This window comes from Bombina bombina, chromosome 1 (genome assembly GCF_027579735.1).
Source record: "Bombina bombina isolate aBomBom1 chromosome 1, aBomBom1.pri, whole genome shotgun sequence".
NCBI classification, from domain to species: domain Eukaryota; kingdom Metazoa; phylum Chordata; class Amphibia; order Anura; family Bombinatoridae; genus Bombina; species Bombina bombina.
This window is the reverse complement of record NC_069499.1, coordinates 1,318,027,563-1,318,046,635: the sequence shown is the minus strand read 5'-3', so window position 1 is coordinate 1,318,046,635 and position 19,073 is coordinate 1,318,027,563. Positions and strand designations below refer to the sequence as shown.

The 19,073-nt window shown below is 43.6% G+C and overlaps 1 protein-coding gene across 1 annotated transcript in view; it reads left to right on the top strand.

Annotated features, from left to right (window-relative positions):
- The window catches only part of SHCBP1 (SHC binding and spindle associated 1), a 422,105-nt gene that overhangs the window by 141,414 nt on the left and 261,618 nt on the right, over positions 1–19,073 (top strand). The window contains exon 5 of the mRNA XM_053719355.1: positions 6,536–6,628. Within this exon, the coding sequence (XP_053575330.1) occupies positions 6,536–6,628 (93 nt within the window). The remainder of the gene's footprint in view (positions 1–6,535; positions 6,629–19,073) is intronic.

Here is a 19,073-nt window from a genome sequence, read left to right as displayed (position 1 = left end):
ACCGACGCCAGCCTAGTGGGCTGGGGCGCGGTCTGGGAATCCCTGAAAGCTCAGGGTCTATGGTCTCGGGAAGAGTCTCTTCTCCCGATAAACATTCTGGAACTGAGAGCGATATTCAATGCTCTCAGAGCTTGGCCTCAACTAGCAAAGGCCAAATTCATAAGGTTTCAGTCAGACAACATGACGACCGTTGCATATATCAATCATCAGGGGGGAACAAGGACTTCCCTGGCGATGAAAGAAGTGACCAAGATAATTCAATTGGCGGAGGATCACTCCTGCCACTTGTCTGCGATCCACATCCCAGGAGTGGAAAATTGGGAAGCGGATTTTCTGAGTCATCAGACATTCCATCCGGGGGAGTGGGAACTCCATCCGGAAATCTTTGCCCAAATAACTCAATTATGGGGCATTCCAGACATGGATCTGATGGCGTCTCGTCAGAACTTCAAGGTTCCTTGCTACGGGTCCAGATCCAGGGATCCCAAGGCGACCCTAGTAGATGCACTAGTAGCACCTTGGACCTTCAACCTAGCTTATGTATTCCCACCGTTTCCTCTCATCCCCAGGCTGGTAGCCAGGATCAATCAGGAGAGGGCCTCGGTGATCTTGATAGCTCCTGCGTGGCCACGCAGGACTTGGTATGCAGACCTGGTGAATATGTCATCGGCTCCACCATGGAAGCTACCTTTGAGACAGGACCTTCTTGTTCAGGGTCCATTCGAACATCCGAATCTGGTTTCCCTCCAACTGACGGCTTGGAGATTGAACGCTTGATTTTATCAAAGCGTCGGTTTTCAGATTCTGTAATAGATACTCTGATTCAGGCTAGAAAGCCTGTAACTAGAAAAATTTACCATAAAATATGGAAAAAATATATCTGTTGGTGTGAATCTAAAGGATTCCCATGGAACAAGATAAAAATTCCTAAGATTCTATCCTTTCTACAAGAAGGTTTGGAGAAAGGATTATCTGCAAGTTCTCTGAAGGGACAGATCTCTGCTTTATCTGTTTTACTTCACAAAAGACTGGCAGCTGTGCCAGATGTTCAAGCATTTGTTCAGGCTCTGGTTAGGATCAAGCCTGTTTACAGACCTTTGACTCCTCCCTGGAGTCTAAATCTAGTTCTTTCAGTTCTTCAAGGGGTTCCGTTTGAACCCTTACATTCCGTAGATATTAAGTTATTATCTTGGAAAGTTTTGTTTTTGGTTGCAATTTCTTCTGCTAGAAGAGTTTCAGAGTGTTCCATGCAGATAAGGTGGTTTTGCGTACTAAGCCTGGTTTTCTTCCGAAAGTTGTTTCCAACAAAAATATTAACCAGGAGATAGTTGTACCTTCTTTGTGTCCGAATCCAGTTTCAAAGAAGGAACGTTTGTTACACAATTTGGACGTAGTCCGTGCTCTAAAATTCTATTTAGAGGCTACTAAAGATTTCAGACAAACATCTTCCTTGTTTGTTGTTTATTCTGGTAAAAGGAGAGGTCAAAAAGCGACTTCTACCTCTCTTTCCTTTTGGCTTAAAAGCATTATCCGATTGGCTTATGAGACTGCCGGACGGCAGCCTCCTGAAAGAATCACAGCTCACTCCACTAGGGCTGTGGCTTCCACATGGGCCTTCAAGAACGAGGCTTCTGTTGACCAGATATGTAAGGCAGCGACTTGGTCTTCACTGCACACTTTTGCCAAATTTTACAAATTTGATACTTTTGCTTCTTCGGAGGCTATTTTTGGGAGAAAGGTTTTGCAAGCCGTGGTGCCTTCCATTTAGGTGACCTGATTTGCTCCCTCCCTTCATCCGTGTCCTAAAGCTTTGGTATTGGTTCCCACAAGTAAGGATGACGCCGTGGACCGGACACACCAATGTTGGAGAAAACAGAATTTATGCTTACCTGATAAATTACTTTCTCCAACGGTGTGTCCGGTCCACGGCCCGCCCTGGTTTTTTAATCAGGTCTGATGAATTATTTTCTCTAACTACAGTCACCACGGTATCATATGGTTTCTCCTATATATATTTCCTCCTGTCCGTCGGTCGAATGACTGGGGTGGGCGGAGCCTAGGAGGGATCATGTGACCAGCTTTGCTGGGACTCTTTTGCCATTTCCTGTTGGGGAAGAGAATATCCCACAAGTAAGGATGACGCCGTGGACCGGACACACCGTTGGAGAAAGTAATTTATCAGGTAAGCATAAATTCTGTTTTTTCTATCAGCACATGCTTTAGTACCAGTTATACTAGGATTGTACAGTGTTTATCTTTAAAAGTTATCTTTGCATAAATGTTTTGTAGATTATCAGTTTATGTAGCCCATTGGGTAGTCTACAGATTCCTCCTTGCTCCTGTTTATATAATGAGTCTTTAGCGTATGCTGGGAAGGGGGGGTTCTGCCCTTCCTGCTTTCTCAGCCCCTTTCAGTAGGTGTCCCAGCCAAATATAATACAGTGTTTAACTAGGAGCTTCTAAGCAAGTTTATAATGGATTTTTAGATCTGTATCTGTGCATATCCGTCTTTAAAGTAGTGTCTATTACATGCAGTTATATGAAAATTGGTGTATACTGTCCCTTTAAGGGCATATGACATGCAAATACATTTACTCAGACATTTCATAACAATTTGGTTAGTCTTAAAGGGTTACTAAACTCAAATGTTTTCTTTATTGATTCAGATAGAGCATGCAATTTTAAGCAACTTTCTAATTTACTCCTATTATCATTTTCTTTTACAAAGATATCCACGGATTTCATCCTTACTTGTGGGATATTAACCTCCTGCTAACAGGAAGTGGCAAAGAGCACCACAGCAGAGCTGTATATATAGCCCCTCCCTTCCCCTCCACCCCCAGGTCATTCTCTTTGCCTGTGTCAAAGTCGGCATAATGGGGCGACCCCCGATCCGGCTCTGGATTGTGTGGGGGGCAGACTATCTTTTTTTTAGAGGCTTGGCTGGGGGACGTGCAGGACCCTCAGGTCCTGGAGATCATCGCTCAGGGGTACAGGCTAGGTTTCAGATCTCATCCACCCAGAGGCAGATTCCTCTTGTCAAACCTTTCTTCAAGGTCCGAAAAACGAGAGGCCTTTCTAGGGTGTGTGAGGGATCTCTCCTCCTGGGAGTAATTCTACCGGTACCTTTAGCAGAAAGAGGTCTGGGATATTACTCAAACTTTTTTTTGGAGGGTACTTTTCGCCCGATTCTGGACCTAAAGTGCTTAAACGAGTTCCTGTCTGTCCCATCGTTCAAGATGGAGACGATAAGGTCAATTCTGCCCTTAGTTCAGGAACGACAGTTCATGACTATGATAGACTTGAAGGATGCTTACCTTCATGTTCCAATACACAAGGAACACTTCAGGTTCCTGAGATTTGCGTTCCTGGACCAGCACTTCCAGTTTGTTGCACTTCCATTTGGTCTAGCTACTGCCCCAAGAGTCTTTACAAAGGTTCTGGGGGCTATGCTCGCTGTGGGGAGAACCAGAGGGATAGCAGTGGCACCATACTAAGATGACATCCTGGTTCAGGCTCCATCCTGTCGGCTGGCAGAGGACCATTCAAAAGCTTTTCTATTTCTTCTTCGATCTCATAGATGGAAGATGAACTTAGAAAAGAGTTCTCTTGTTCCCAGTAACAGGGGGGAATTCCTGGGTACGCTAATGGACTCCATAACCATGAGGATATTTCTTACAGACCAGAGACATTACAAGCTAACTTCCAATTGTCTTTCCCTACAGATCTCCTTAAGGCCCTCTGTGGCCCAGTGTATGGAGGTAATTGGACTCATGGTGTCCAGCATAGACATCATTCCTTTCGCCAGATTCCATCTCAGGCCTCTTCAACTGTGCATGCTGAGTCAGTGGAACGGCGACCACTCGGATCTGTCACAACAGATTTCTCTGGACAACCTATCGAGAGAATTGTTCTTTTGGTGGCTCTGTCTAGATCACCTGTCCCAAGGGACATCCTTCTTGAGACCATCCTGGGAGATTGTGACTACAGACACAAGTCTACCAGGAGTCTGTGGTCTCGAGAGGAATCTCTTCTCCCGATAAACATTTTGGAAATTCGAGCGATCTTCAATGCTCTGAATGCTTGACCCCTTCTGGGTTCATCCCAGTTTATCAGATTTCAATCGGACAACATAACCTCGGTGGCTTACATCAACCATCAGGGGGGTAACGAGGAGCTCCCTAGCAATGAGGGAAGTATCTCGGATTCTGGAATGGACGGAGGCCCACAACTGCTCGCTGTCAGCGATCCACATTCCGGGTGTGGACAACTGGGAAGCGGATTTTCTCAGCAGACAATTCTTTCATCCGTGTAAATGGTCTCTCCATGTTTGCGGAGATTTGCAACAGATGGGGGGCGCCGGAAATAGATCTCATGGCGTCCCGACTCAATAGCAAGCTACCCAGATATGGGTAGCATTACAGGGATCCTCAGGCAGAGCTGATAGATGCATTAGCAGTGCCTTGGAGGTTCAATCTATTTTACATTTTTCCGCCGTTACCACTTCTCCCTCATTTAGTGGCCCGCATCAAACAGGAGCAAGCTTCGGCAATTCTAATTGCTCCATCGTGGCCGCAAAGGATGTGGTTCGCGGACCTGGTGGGGATGTCTTCATCTCCTCCATGGAGGTTACCTTGTCGCAGGGATCAGCTGGAACAGGGTCTTTTTGTTCATCAAAATCTTAGATTCTCTGAGGCTGACTGCGTGGAGGTTGAATGCTTAGTACTAGACAAGAGAGGTTTTTCTGAGTGTGTGATTGAAACTCTCATTCAAGCTCGAAAGCTGGTCACTCATCGCATCTATCATAAGGTGTGGAGGAAATACTTATTCTGGTGTGAAGAGCGTGGATTCCCCTGGCATAAGGTCAAGGTTTCCAGGATTCTTTCTTTTCTCCAGGATGGTATGGAGAAGGGCCTTTCTGCTAGTTCCCTAAAGGGACAGATTTCGGCCCTCTCTGTGTTATTGCACAAGAGGCTCGCTGAGCTTCCTGATGTGCAGTCTTTTGTTCAGGCTCTGTCTAGAATCAGGCCTGTGTTTAGACCTACCACTCCTTGGAGTTTAAATCTAGTTCTTAAAGTTTTGCAGAGGGCTCCGTTTGAGCCTATGCATTCGGTAGACCTTTAAATTACTGTCTTGGAAGGTTCTTTTTCTACTGGCTATTGCTTCGGCATGCAGAGTCTCTGAGATGGTGGCCTTGCAATGTGAGCCTCCTTACCTAGTTTTTCATGCTGATAAGGCTGTTCTTTTTACTGGGTTGGGTTTTCTTCCTAAGGTCGTTTTTGATCGTAACATCAATCAGGAGATTGCGGTTCCTTCCTTGTGTCCTAATCCTTCTTCATCAAAGGAAAGGTTACTTCATAATTTGGATGTGGTTCGGGCTTTGAAATTCTATCTTCAAGCTACGAACGATTTTAGACAGACTTCTTCCTTGTTTGTTGTCTATTCTGGGAAGCCTAGAGGGCAGAAGGCCTCTTCCACTTCCTTATCTTTTTGGTTGAAGAGTATTCGCTTTGCATATGAGACAACGGCACATAATCCTCAGAGGATTGCAGCTCATTCAACTAGTGCTGTGGCTTCATCTTGGGCCTTCAAGAATGAGGCCTCTTTGGAGCAGATTTGTAGGGCGGCTACCTGGTCCTCTACAAATTTTGAAGTTTTTGCTTCAGCTGAAGCAGCTTTTGGGAGAAAGCTTTTGCAGACTGTGGTGCCCTTAGAAAAAGGGTCCATCTCTCTCTTACCCTCCCGTTTTCATTCAGTGTCCTCTAGAGCTTGGGTATATGTTTCCCACAAGTAATAAATGAAGCCATGGACTCTCCTCATATTAAGAAGGAAAACATAAATTATGCTTACCAGATAATTTCCTTTCCTTCTTCTGGCACCCTTTATACCTTGATATTTCTCTTACTGTTCCCTTGGCAGAATGACTTTGATATGAGGGAAGTGGGGGAGGTATTTAAGCTTTTGGCTGGGGTGTCTGCCTTCTCCTGGTGGCCAGGTTCTGTATTCCCACAAGTAATTAATGAAGCTGTGGACTCTCCTCATACAGAAGGAAAGGAATTTATCTGGTAAGCATAATTTGTTTTTAAACAACTCTATTTACTTATGTTCTTCTATTGGTTACATTTAGTGAAACGTATCCCTAGGTAGACTCAGGAGCTACTGATTGGTGGCTGCACATATATGCCTTATATTATTGGTGAACCCATTGCTCTCAGCTAGCTCCTAGTAGTGCATTGCTTTTTCTTCAACAAATAATACTATGAGAAAAAAAAGCAATTTAGATTGATAAATTGAATGTTCCTATAAATAGCTTCAATGGACTACTGAGAGCTAGATATGTTTTTTTTTTTTTTTTTTTTACAAAGGATACCGAAAGAACTAATCAAATTAGATAATTGAAGTCAAATGGAAAGTTGTTTAAAATTGCATGTTTATATGAATCGTGAAAAAAGATTTAGGGTTTATGTCCCTTTTTGATTATACCAGCTATACTGCCTTTGATGGTAATGCTAATAATAAGCTTTATGCATTACAGATTTTTTTACCAAAACATCTGGCGTCCTTGGGATGAAGAGGATGAAGACGACTTTGATTACTTTGTTAGATGTGCAGAACCTCGATTACGCCTGTAAGTTATTTTACAAAAATGCATACTGAATTTAAATTTGTGGGCTTTTATATGATGACACTTGCTGTTCTATTAAATATAAATTTCTTTTGCAAGATGTACCGAGTCCACGGATTCATCCTAACTTGTGAGATATTGTCCTTCCTGACAGGAAGTAGCAAAGAGAGCACCACAGCAGAGCTGTCTATATAGCTCCCCCCTTAACTCCACCCCCCAGTCATTCTCTTTGCTGGCTCTAAGCAGGAAGGGTAAAGTGAAAGAGGTGTTAAACTGTTAGTTTTTATTTTATCTTCAATCAAGAGTTTATTTTAAATGGTACCGGTGTTGTACTATTTACTCTCAGGCAGGATATAGATGAAGATTTCTGCCTGGAGGATGATGATCTTAGCATTTGTAACTAAGGTCCACTGCTGTTCCCACATGAGCTGAGGAGTACAGGAAAACTTCAGTGTGAGGAACGATTTCTTGCTATACAGCAATGAGGTATGTTCAGTCATTTTTTCTGCAGAGACTGTGTTAACTCAGGCTGACAGTATCCCCATTAGGGGAAGGGCAAGCGGTAATCCTAGTTTAATAAGGGGCTTTACTAGCTTACATAATGGGCTAATTTCATGGGCACTCTGTTTGATGTTATATTTGCAAACGTTTGTGTGTCTGGGAGTAAAACGTTTTTATTTTATGATTGGACATCTGTTGAGGGTTCATTTGGCTTATTTAAGGGTTTTTATAACCCACATGGCCTACAAACAGGGCTTTAGGGATTTGGTTCAGGCCCCAGCAACATCGAGTGAGATGGGCAGGGCCTATTTTTGCGCCTCAGTTGCGCATCTAGTTATACAGACAGGCAGCAAGCAGCATCTCCAGAGGTCCTGGTACTCTCCTGGAGCCTAAACGAAGCTTTATCCTCATATTTTCGTCCCCGAAGGGCAGGTAGGCGCCACAGCAGAGCTGTGGCAAGGTGCTGATAGGATTTTTTTACCGGTTTTGGGCATTATCAATCCGGTTTGCTCATTTTGGGGTTTATTGCCTATTTACTTGGGGTGCAATCTTTCTAAAGCTTTGTGGGTACACTGTTAAAATTTCAGAAAATTTGAAGCAATTTTAACCTGTTTTGCAGTTTGTGTATGCCTTTTTTTCTCTTAAAGGCACAGTACCATTTTTGAAAATTTTTGTTTTTTTTGTTCAATTTGTTTAGAAGCCATTATGGAACCCCCTCTTAGAATGTGTCCCACTTGTATTGATATGTCTATAACTTGCAGACAGCATATTTTGAGTTTGGCAATGGATGATTCTCAGACAGAAGGATATCAGGTTTTGCCATCTAGTTTTCCCCAAGTGTCACAACCAATAACGCCCGCACAAGCGACGCCAAGTACTTCTAGTGCGTCTAATTCCACACAGGACTGTTGAGATGAAGTAACTTCAGTTGGGGGAAACAGTGGGCAGACTTTGCTGCTTGAGGTATGACACATTTCTAACAAGACTTGGTAATGCTGGGAGCTGTCATTTTCCCTATGGGATCCGGTAAGCCATTTTCTTAGTTTTAAATATAAGAATAAAGGGCTTCACAAGGGCTTTAAAGACTGGTAGACATTTTTCTGGGCTAAAACGATTACTTTATAAGCATATTTAATGGTTTATAACTTTGTAGAGTTATTTTAATCTTGGGAATTGTGTTAAAAAAATGGCAGGCACTGTATTGGACACCTTTTTCACTGGGGGCCTTTTCTGGTCATAGGCAGAGCCTCATTTTCGCGCCACTAATGCGCAGTTGTTTTTGAGAAGCAAGGCATGCAGATGCATGTGCGAGGAGCTCAGATCCACTGAAAAAGCTTATTGAAGGCGTCATTTGGTATCGTATTCCCCTCTGGGCTTGGTTGGGTCTCAGCAAAGCAGATACCAGGGACTGTATAGGGGTTAAATGTAAAAACGGCTCCGGTTCCGTTATTTTAAGAGTTAAAGCTTTCAAAATTGGCGCGCCAATACTCCTTACTATGCAACAATTAACGGCTGTAATGGATAATTCTATCAAAAACATTTTAGCCAAAATGCCCACTTATCAGCATAAGCGCGACTGCTCTGTTTTAGATAATGAAGAGCATGAGGACGCTGATGATAATGGTTCTGAAATGCCCCTACACCAGTCTGAGGGGGCCAGGGAGGTTTTGTCTGAGGGAGAAATTTCAGATTCAGGCAAAATTTCTCAACAAGCTGAACCCGATGTGATTACATTTAAATTTAAGTTGGAACATCTCCGCGCTCTGCTTAAGGAGGTATTATCCACTCTGGATGATTGTGAGAATTTGATCATCCCAGAGAAACTATGTAAAATGGACAAGTTCCTAGAGGTCCCGGGGCTCCCAGAAGCTTTTCCTATACCCAAGCGGGTGGCGGACATTGTAAATAAAGAATGGGAAAGGCCCGGTATACCTTTCGTCCCTCCCCCCATATTTAAAAAATTGTTTCCTATGGTCGACCCCAGAAAGGACTTATGGCAGACAGTCCCCAAGGTCGAGGGAGCGGTTTCTACTTTAAACAAACGCACCACTATACCCATAGAAGATAGTTGTGCTTTCAAAGATCCTATGGATAAAAAATTAGAAGGTTTGCTTAAAAAGATGTTTGTTCAGCAGGGTTACCTTCTACAACCAATTTCATGCATTGTCCCTGTCACTACTGCCGCGTGTTTCTGGTTCGATGAGCTAGTAAAGGCGATCGATAGTGATTCTCCTCCTTATGAGGAGATTATGGACAGAATCCGTGCTCTCAAATTGGCTAATTCTTTCACCCTAGACGCCACTTTGCAATTGGCTAGGTTAGCGGCAAAGAATTCTGGGTTTGCTATTGTGGCGCGCAGAGCGCTTTGGTTGAAATCTTGGTCAGCTGATGCGTCTTCCAAGAACAAACTCCTTAACATTCCTTTCAAGGGGAAAACGCTGTTTGGCCCTGACTTGAAAGAGATTATCTCTGATATCACTGGGGGTAAGGGCCACGCCCTTCCTCAGGATAGGTCTTTCAAGGCCAAAAATAAACCTAATTTTCGTCCCTTTCGTAGAAACGGACCAGCCCCAAGTGCTACGTCCTCTAAGCAAGAGGGTAATACTTCTCAAGCCAAGCCAGCCTGGAGACCAATGCAAGGCTGGAACAAGGGAAAGCAGGCCAAGAAACCTGCCACTGCTACCAAGACAGCATGAAATGTTGGCCCCCGATCCGGGACCGGATCTGGTGGGGGGCAGACTCTCTCTCTTTGCTCAGGCTTGGGCAAGAGATGTTTTGGATCCTTGGGCACTAGAAATAGTCTCCCAAGGTTATCTTCTGGAATTCAAGGGGCTTCCCCCAAGGGGGAGGTTCCACAGGTCTCAATTGTCTTCAGACCACATAAAAAGACAGGCATTCTTACATTGTGTAGAAGACCTGTTAAAAATGGGAGTGATTCATCCTGTTCCATTAGGAGAACGAGGGATGGGGTTCTACTCCAATCTGTTCATAGTTCCCAAAAAAGAGGGAACGTTCAGACCAATCTTAGATCTCAAGATCTTAAACAAGTTTCTCAAGGTTCCATCATTCAAGATGGAAACCATTCGAACAATTCTTCCTTCCATCCAGGAAGGTCAATTCATGACCACGGTGGATTTAAAGGATGCGTATCTACATATTCCTATCCACAAGGAACATCATCGGTTCCTAAGGTTCGCATTCCTGGACAAGCATTACCAGTTCGTGGCGCTTCCTTTCGGATTAGCCACTGCTCCAAGGATTTTCACAAAGGTACTAGGGTCCCTTCTAGCGGTGCTAAGACCAAGGGGCATTGCAGTAGTACCTTACTTGGACGACATTCTGATTCAAGCGTCGTCCCTTCCTCAAGCAAAGGCTCACACGGACATAGTCCTGGCCTTTCTCAGATCTCACGGATGGAAAGTGAACGTGGAAAAGAGTTCTCTATCTCCGTCGACAAGGGTTCCCTTCTTGGGAACAATAATAGACTCCTTAGAAATGAGGATTTTTCTGACAGAGGCCAGAAAAACAAAACTTCTAAACTCTTGTCGGACACTTCATTCCGTTCCTCTTCCTTCCATAGCGCAGTGCATGGAAGTAATAGGTTTGATGGTAGCGGCAATGGACATAGTTCCTTTTGCGCGCATTCATCTAAGACCATTACAACTGTGCATGCTCAGTCAGTGGAATGGGGACTATACAGACTTGTCTCCGAAGATACAAGTAAATCAGAGGACCAGAGACTCACTCCGTTGGTGGCTGTCCCTGGACAACCTGTCACAAGGGATGACCTTCCGCAGACCAGAGTGGGTCATTGTCACGACCGACGCCAGTCTGATGGACTGGGGCGCGGTCTGGGGATCCCTGAAAGCTCAGGGTCTTTGGTCTCGGGAAGAATCTCTTCTACCGATAAATATTCTGGAACTGAGAGCGATATTCAATGCTCTCAAGGCTTGGCCTCAGCTAGCAAGGGCCAAGTTCATACGGTTTCAATCAGACAACATGACGTCTGTTGCGTACATCAACCATCAGGGGGGAACAAGGAGTTCCCTGGCGATGGAAGAAGTGACCAAAATCATTCAATGGGCGGAGACTCACTCCTGCCACCTGTCTGCAATCCACATCCCAGGAGTGGAAAATTGGGAAGCGGATTTTCTGAGTCGTCAGACATTACATCCGGGGGAGTGGGAACTCCATCCGGAAATCTTTGCCCAAATTACTCAACTGTGGGGCATTCCAGACATGGATCTGATGGCCTCTCGTCAGAACTTCAAGGTTCCTTGCTACGGGTCCAGATCCAGGGATCCCAAGGCGACTCTAGTAGATGCACTAGTAGCACCTTGGACCTTCAAACTAGCTTATGTATTCCCGCCGTTTCCTCTCATCCCCAGGCTGGTAGCCAGGATCCATCAGGAGAGGGCGTCGGTGATCTTGATAGCTCCTGCGTGGCCACGCAGGACTTGGTATGCAGATCTGGTGAATATGTCATCGGCTCCACCATGGAAGCTACCTTTGAGACGAGACCTTCTTGTTCAGGGTCCGTTCGAACATCCGAATCTGGTCTCACTCCAGCTTGAACGCTTGATCTTATCAAAACGAGGGTTCTCAGATTCTGTTATTGATACTCTTGTTCAGGCCAGAAAGCCTGTAACTAGAAAAATTTACCACAAAATATGGAAAAAATATATCTGTTGGTGTGAATCTAAAGGATTCCCTTGGGACAAGGTAAAGATTCCTAAGATTCTATCCTTTCTTCAAGAAGGATTGGAGAAAGGATTATCTGCAAGTTCCTTGAAGGGACAGATTTCTGCCTTGTCTGTGTTACTCCACAAAAAGTTGGCAGCTGTGCCAGATGTTCAAGCCTTTGTTCAGGCTCTGGTTAGAATTAAGCCTGTTTACAAACCTTTGACTCCCCCTTGGAGTCTCAACTTAGTTCTATCAGTTCTTCAGGGGGTTCCGTTTGAACCCTTACATTCCGTTGATATTAAGTTATTATCTTGGAAAGTTTTGTTTTTGGTTGCAATTTCTTCGGCCAGAAGAGTTTCAGAATTATCTGCTCTGCAGTGTTCTCCTCCTTATCTGGTGTTCCATGCAGATAAGGTGGTTTTACGTACTAAACCTGGTTTTCTTCCAAAAGTTGTTTCTAACAAAAACATTAACCAGGAGATAGTCGTGCCTTCTTTGTGTCCGAAACCAGTTTCGAAGAAGGAACGTTTGTTGCACAATTTGGATGTTGTTCGCGCTCTAAAATTCTATTTAGATGCTACAAAGGATTTTAGACAAACATCTTCCTTGTTTGTTGTTTATTCTGGTAAAAGGAGAGGTCAAAAAGCAACTTCTACCTCTCTCTCTTTTTGGATTAAAAGCATCATCAGATTGGCTTACGAGACTGCCGGACGGCAGCCTCCTGAAAGAATCACAGCTCACTCCACTAGGGCTGTGGCTTCCACATGGGCCTTCAAGAATGAGGCTTCTGTTGATCAGATATGTAGGGCAGCGACTTGGTCTTCACTGCACACTTTTACCAAATTTTACAAGTTTGATACTTTTGCTTCTTCTGAGGCTATTTTTGGGAGAAAGGTTTTGCAAGCCGTGGTGCCTTCCATTTAGGTGACCTGATTTGCTCCCTCCCTTCATCCGTGTCCTAAAGCTTTGGTATTGGTTCCCACAAGTAAGGATGACGCCGTGGACCGGACACACCTATGTTGGAGAAAACAGAATTTATGTTTACCTGATAAATTACTTTCTCCAACGGTGTGTCCGGTCCACGGCCCGCCCTGGTTTTTTAATCAGGTCTGATAATTTATTTTCTTTAACTACAGTCACCACGGTATCATATGGTTTCTCCTATGCAAATATTCCTCCTTAACGTCGGTCGAATGACTGGGGTAGGCGGAGCCTAGGAGGGATCATGTGACCAGCTTTGCTGGGCTCTTTGCCATTTCCTGTTGGGGAAGAGAATATCCCACAAGTAAGGATGACGCCGTGGACCGGACACACCGTTGGAGAAAGTAATTTATCAGGTAAACATAAATTCTGTTTTTCGTCCCTTTCGCAGAAATGGACCAGCCTCAAATTCTACATCCTCTAAGCAAGAGGGTAATTCTTCTCAAACCAAGCCAGCCTGGAGACCGATGCAAGGCTGGAACAAAGGTAAGCAGGCCAAGAAGCCTGCTACCGCTACTAAGACAGCATGAGATGTTGGCCCCCGATCCGGGACCGGATCTGGTGGGGGGCAGACTCTCTCTCTTCGCTCAGGCTTGGGCAAGAGATGTTCAGGATCCTTGGGCGCTAGAAATAGTTTCTCAAGGTTATCTCCTGGAATTCAAGGAACTACCCCCAAGGGGAAGGTTCCACAGGTCTCAATTGTCTTCAGACCAAATAAAAAGACAGGCATTCTTACATTGTGTAGAAGACCTGTTAAAAATGGGAGTGATTCATCCTGTTCCATTAGGAGAACAAGGGATGGGGTTTTACTCCAATCTGTTCATAGTTCCCAAAAAAGAGGGAACATTCAGGCCAATTTTGGTTCTCAAGATCCTAAACAAATTTCTCAGGGTTCCATCGTTCAAAATGGAAACCATTCGGACAATTCTTCCTACCATCCAGGAAGGTCAATTCATGACCACGGTGGATTTAAAGGATGCGTATCTACATATTCCTATCCACAAGGAACATCATCGGTTCCTAAGGTTCGCCTTTCTGGACAAGCATTACCAGTTTGTGGCACTTCCATTCGGATTAGCCACTGTTCCAAGAATTTTCACAAAGGTACTAGGGTCCCTTCTAGCGGTGCTAAGGCCAAGGGGCATTGCAGTAGTACCTTACTTGGACGACATACTGATTCAAGCGTCGTCTCTGCCACAAGCAAAGGCTCATACGGACATTGTCCTAGCCTTTCTCAGATCTCACGGGTGGAAAGTGAACGTAGAAAAAAGTTCTCTATTCCCGTCAACAAGAGTTCCCTTCTTGGGAACAATAATAGACTCCTTAGAAATGAGGATTTTTCTGACAGAGGCCAGAAAATCAAAACTTCTAAGCTCTTGTCAAGTACTTCATTCTGTTCTTCTTCCTTCCATAGCGCAGTGCATGGAAGTAATAGGTTTGATGGTTGCGGCAATGGACATAGTTCCTTTTGCGCGAATTCATCTAAGACCATTACAACTGTGCATGCTCAGACAGTGGAATGGGGATTATACAGACTTGTCTCCGACGATCCAAGTAGATCAGAGGACCAGAGATTCACTACGTTGGTGGCTGACCCTGGACAACCTGTCACAAGGGATGAGCTTCCGCAGACCAGAGTGGGTCATTGTCACGACCGACGCCAGTCTGGTGGGCTGGGGCGCGGTCTGGGAACCCCTGAAAGCTCAGGGTCTATGGTCTTGGGAAGAATCTCTTCTCCCGATAAACATTCTGGAACTGAGAGCGATATTCAATGCTCTCAAGGCTTGGCCTCAACTAGCAAAGGCCAAATTCATAAGGTTTCAATCAGACAACATGACGACTGTTGCATATATCAACCATCAGGGGGGAACAAGGAGTTCCCTGGCGATGGAAGAAGTGACCAAAATAATTCAATGGGCGGAGACTCACTCCTGCCACTTGTCTGCAATCCACATCCCAGGAGTGGAAAATTGGGAAGCGGATTTTCTGAGTCGTCAGACTTTTCATCCGGGGGAGTGGGAACTCCATCCGGAAATCTTTGCCCAAATAACTCAATTATGGGGCATTCCAGACATGGATCTGATGGCGTCTCGTCAGAACTTCAAGGTTCCTTGCTACGGGTCCAGATCCAGGGATCCCAAGGCGACTCTAGTAGCACTAATAGCGCCCTGGACCTTCAACCTAGCTTATGTATTCCCACCGTTTCCTCTCATTCCCAGGCTGGTAGCCAGGATCAATCAGGAGAGGGCTTCGGTGATCTTGATAGCTCCTGCGTGGCCACGCAGAACTTGGTATGCAGACCTGGTGAATATGTCATCGGCTCCACCATGGAAGCTACCTTTGAGACGGGACCTTCTTGTTCAAGGTCCGTTCGAACATCCGAATCTGGCCTCACTCCAACTGACTGCTTGGAGATTGAACGCTTGATTTTATCAAAGCGTGGGTTCTCAGATTCTGTCATTGATACTCTTATTCAGGCTAGAAAGCCTGTAACTAGAAAAATTTACCATAATATATGGAAAAAATATATCTGTTGGTGCGAATCTAAAGGATTCCCATGGAACAAGATAAAAATTCCTAAGATTCTATCCTTTCTACAAGAGGGTTTGGAGAAAGGATTATCTGCAAGTTCTTTGGAGGGACTGATTTCTGCTTTATCTGTTTTACTTCACAAAAAGCTGGCGGCTGTGCCAGATGTTCAAGCCTTTGTTCAGGCTCTGGTTAGAATCAAGCCTGTTTACAAACCTTTGACTCCTCCTTGGAGTCTCAATTTAGTTCTTTCAGTTCTTCAAGGGGTTCCGTTTGAACCCTTACATTCCGTAGATATTAAGTTATTATCTTGGAAAGTTTTGTTTTTGGTTGCAATTTCTTCTGCTAGAAGAGTTTCAGAGTTATCTGCTCTGCAGTGTTCTCCTCCTTATCTGGTGTTCCATGCAGATAAGGTGGTTTTGCGTACTAAACCTGGTTTTCTTCCGAAAGTTGTTTCTAACAAAAATATTAACCAGGAGATAGTTGTGCCTTCTTTGTGTCCGAATCCAGTTTCAAAGAAGGAATGTTTGTTGCACAATTTGGATGTAGTTCGTGCTCTAAAATTCTATTTAGAGGCTACAAAGGATTTCAGACAAACATCTTCCTTGTTTGTTGTTTATTCTGGTAAAAGGAGAGGTCAAAAAGCAACTTCTACCTCTCTCTCTTTTTGGCTTAAAAGCATCATCCGATTGGCTTATGAGACTGCCGGACGGCACCCTCCTGAAAGAATCACAGCTCACTTCACTAGGGCTGTGGCTTCCACATGGGCCTTCAAGAACGAGGCTTCTGTTGATCAGATATGTAAGGCAGCGACTTGGTCTTCACTGCACACTTTTACCAAATTTTACAAATTTGATACTTTTGCTTCTTCGGAGGCTATTTTTGGGAGAAAGGTTTTGCAAGCCGTGGTGCCTTCCATCTAGGTGACCTGATTTGCTCCCTCCCATCATCCGTGTCCTAAAGCTTTGGTATTGGTTCCCACAAGTAGGATGACGCCGTGGACCGGACACACCTATGTTGGAGAAAACAGAATTTATGCTTACCTGATAAATTACTTTCTCCAACGGTGTGTCCGGTCCACGGCCCGCCCTGGTTTTTTAATCAGGTCTGATGAATTATTTTCTCTAACTACAGTCACCACGGTATCATATGATTTCTCCTATGCATATTCCTCCTTTACGTCGGTCGAATGACTGGGGAAGGCGGAGCCTAGGAGGGATCATGTGACCAGCTTTGCTGGGCTCTTTGCCATTTCCTGTTGGGGAGGAGAATATCCCACAAGTAAGGATGACGCCGTGGACCGGACACACCGTTGGAGAAAGTAATTTATCAGGTAAGCATAAATTCTGTTTTTAATGCAAACTATTTTTAATTAATTAGCCCTTTCAGGATATGCACAGATCTCAACCTGTTTTATGTCCCTTTAAATGAGTATAAAACACAAAACATTTATTTTGTGATTCAGACAGGGCATACAATTTAAAAGAAAAGGTTTCCAGTTTATTTCTATTATCAAATTTGCTTTGTTCATATGGTATTCTTTGTTGAAGAGATACCTAGGAATGTGTCTGGAGCACTACATGGCAGGAAATATTGCTGGCATCTAATGCTATCGCAAATGGATAACATTCTTGCAAAGCTGCTGCCATATAATGATATTTTCATTATTATTTATGTCCTGAAAAAAACTACATTTTGTTTTATGCTGGCAGAGGCGTGTCACTGTCCACCAATTCAGCTGTCCAAATTCTTCATCAGCCAGTGAGCAATCTGTCCCTAAGGGACAAGTGAGCATTTTCTGTTATCTTCAATATGTCTGTAGAGTTTTGCCTTAACCTTTTTCATGCATAAAGATTTCAGAATGTCTAATTGCTGCTCTTCCATATTTCTTAAATACACATATAGTATTATATGAATTAGCTTGTGCAATTCAAGAATACCATGCATGCTGCTGTGCTGTAATGAATAAAGTTATGCGTTGTACCGAAGGATGATATTTCACTGTCTTGCAGTCATCACTCCCAGTACAGTCATTTTTCTAGTCTGATATTTCCCTGGTATATTTCATGTTCTCATCCGTTTCAGGGTTTATGTTTGCACTTTACGAATTTGCACCCTGTAGGAGCTTGGCTTTGGAAGTCACAGTATTAATAGCCTGACTGTTCCTGTGGAGGTAGAAAGCTCCTTCTTCCCCTGACAACTTTCAGAAGGACTGCATTCATTACTTCACGCTGTGCATAAAAGGATCAGCAAGTTTTGATTTTACTGAAATGAGCACAGAGGCCACTAGATGGCAGTGCTCAACAACATAAGTTTCACAATACGTTTGTGTTTCTGAATTAAAGTTTTAAATTAGTGATATCACTTTCATGTGCAATGTGTGCAACAAGAAATAATGAATCCCTTTTAACCTTTGTCCAAAAGTTTAATGCTCACTAATTCCTACCCCCATTGCTTTGTAAGGATAGATATGGTTGGCTCTCTTGGTTTCATGTAATTGCTAGCTGATTTGTCTGCAGTATCTTCAATCTAGTTAATGCCAAGAGATGTGAAACCTGTTCTGCTGTCTGTCCATTAAAAGCAGCATTAGCTAGAATAAATTGCCTGTGGCTCTTATTGGGCCCCATAACTAGCTTGTTGCTGCTAGAATCAGTCCACCATGTTTCAGGGGCTTTGGAAAGCTGACGGAAATGACTTTTTATGCCAAATGGAGAGAACTGTGAAACACTCCATTTGTAAGAGTTATCTTCTGGCGATCTTAAAGGGACCTAATGAAAATGGATACAGGCAATCAAGTGCTGAATTGCAAAATACCTAAATATAAAATGCGTATATTAAAAGCATTTCAAATTGTCATTTTATTGCAAAACTACTTGAAAACTCAGTTGTATCTCCCGGGCCTATGCGCATGACGAAGATGCCTTATGTGCATTGTTGCCTGTGTGTGCATGCTGAAGCATCCTTGTCGTGCAGGGGGATTGTCAATCAGGAACGGTTTTCGTGAGCTACCGCACGACAAGCCAGTGATTGTTGGTGGCCTAGTGGATGGTGCTCCCAAGCCACCAATAGGAATGCTGGTGACATCACTACAAATTTTCATCACAAAATAGTTGGGCGACTATAGCTGGATAGGGGGAAAGTGATTTAAACGCCTCAGTCTCAGCTCCCTTATGAGCTACAGATAATCAGGACCCCTCATTTGAAAGAGAATCATCCTTTCAATTTGTAGGGATCTTAAAAAGTACCAAGACCCCCATAAAAAAGTTAAGTTACTACATATGGTTTTTCACTTAACTATACCTTTAGGGACACACAGAACACAATAGAAATGTTTTTCGACCCACAATCATTTCTTTAAATTATAGTATACATGTTGTAAAGAAGGTTTTGTATATTCTGTATAGCTACTGTGGTGACAGCGATTATCTGGAAAAACAAATGGGCTTTTCTTTCCATTGTTGCATATTAGGCCCCTCTAGTTTTTATTATAGCCCCAAAAATCTCATATGCACCCCTAATACATCTTTAAATACCATTAATAACAATTTAATAAGGTGATCAACAGTATCCGCAATGGTCACCTGGCTATTTGTAATGTTACTAAATATTTTTGTGGCAGCCTTCTCATCTGAAATAAAAAATATAAAAGTTGTATATTCTTAATCTGCTGGTCCTGCTGAAAAGACAGATATATCATTTATGTAAGTCACTCTCTAAAATATGAATATACTGTTTAAATGTAAGCCGTAAAAAT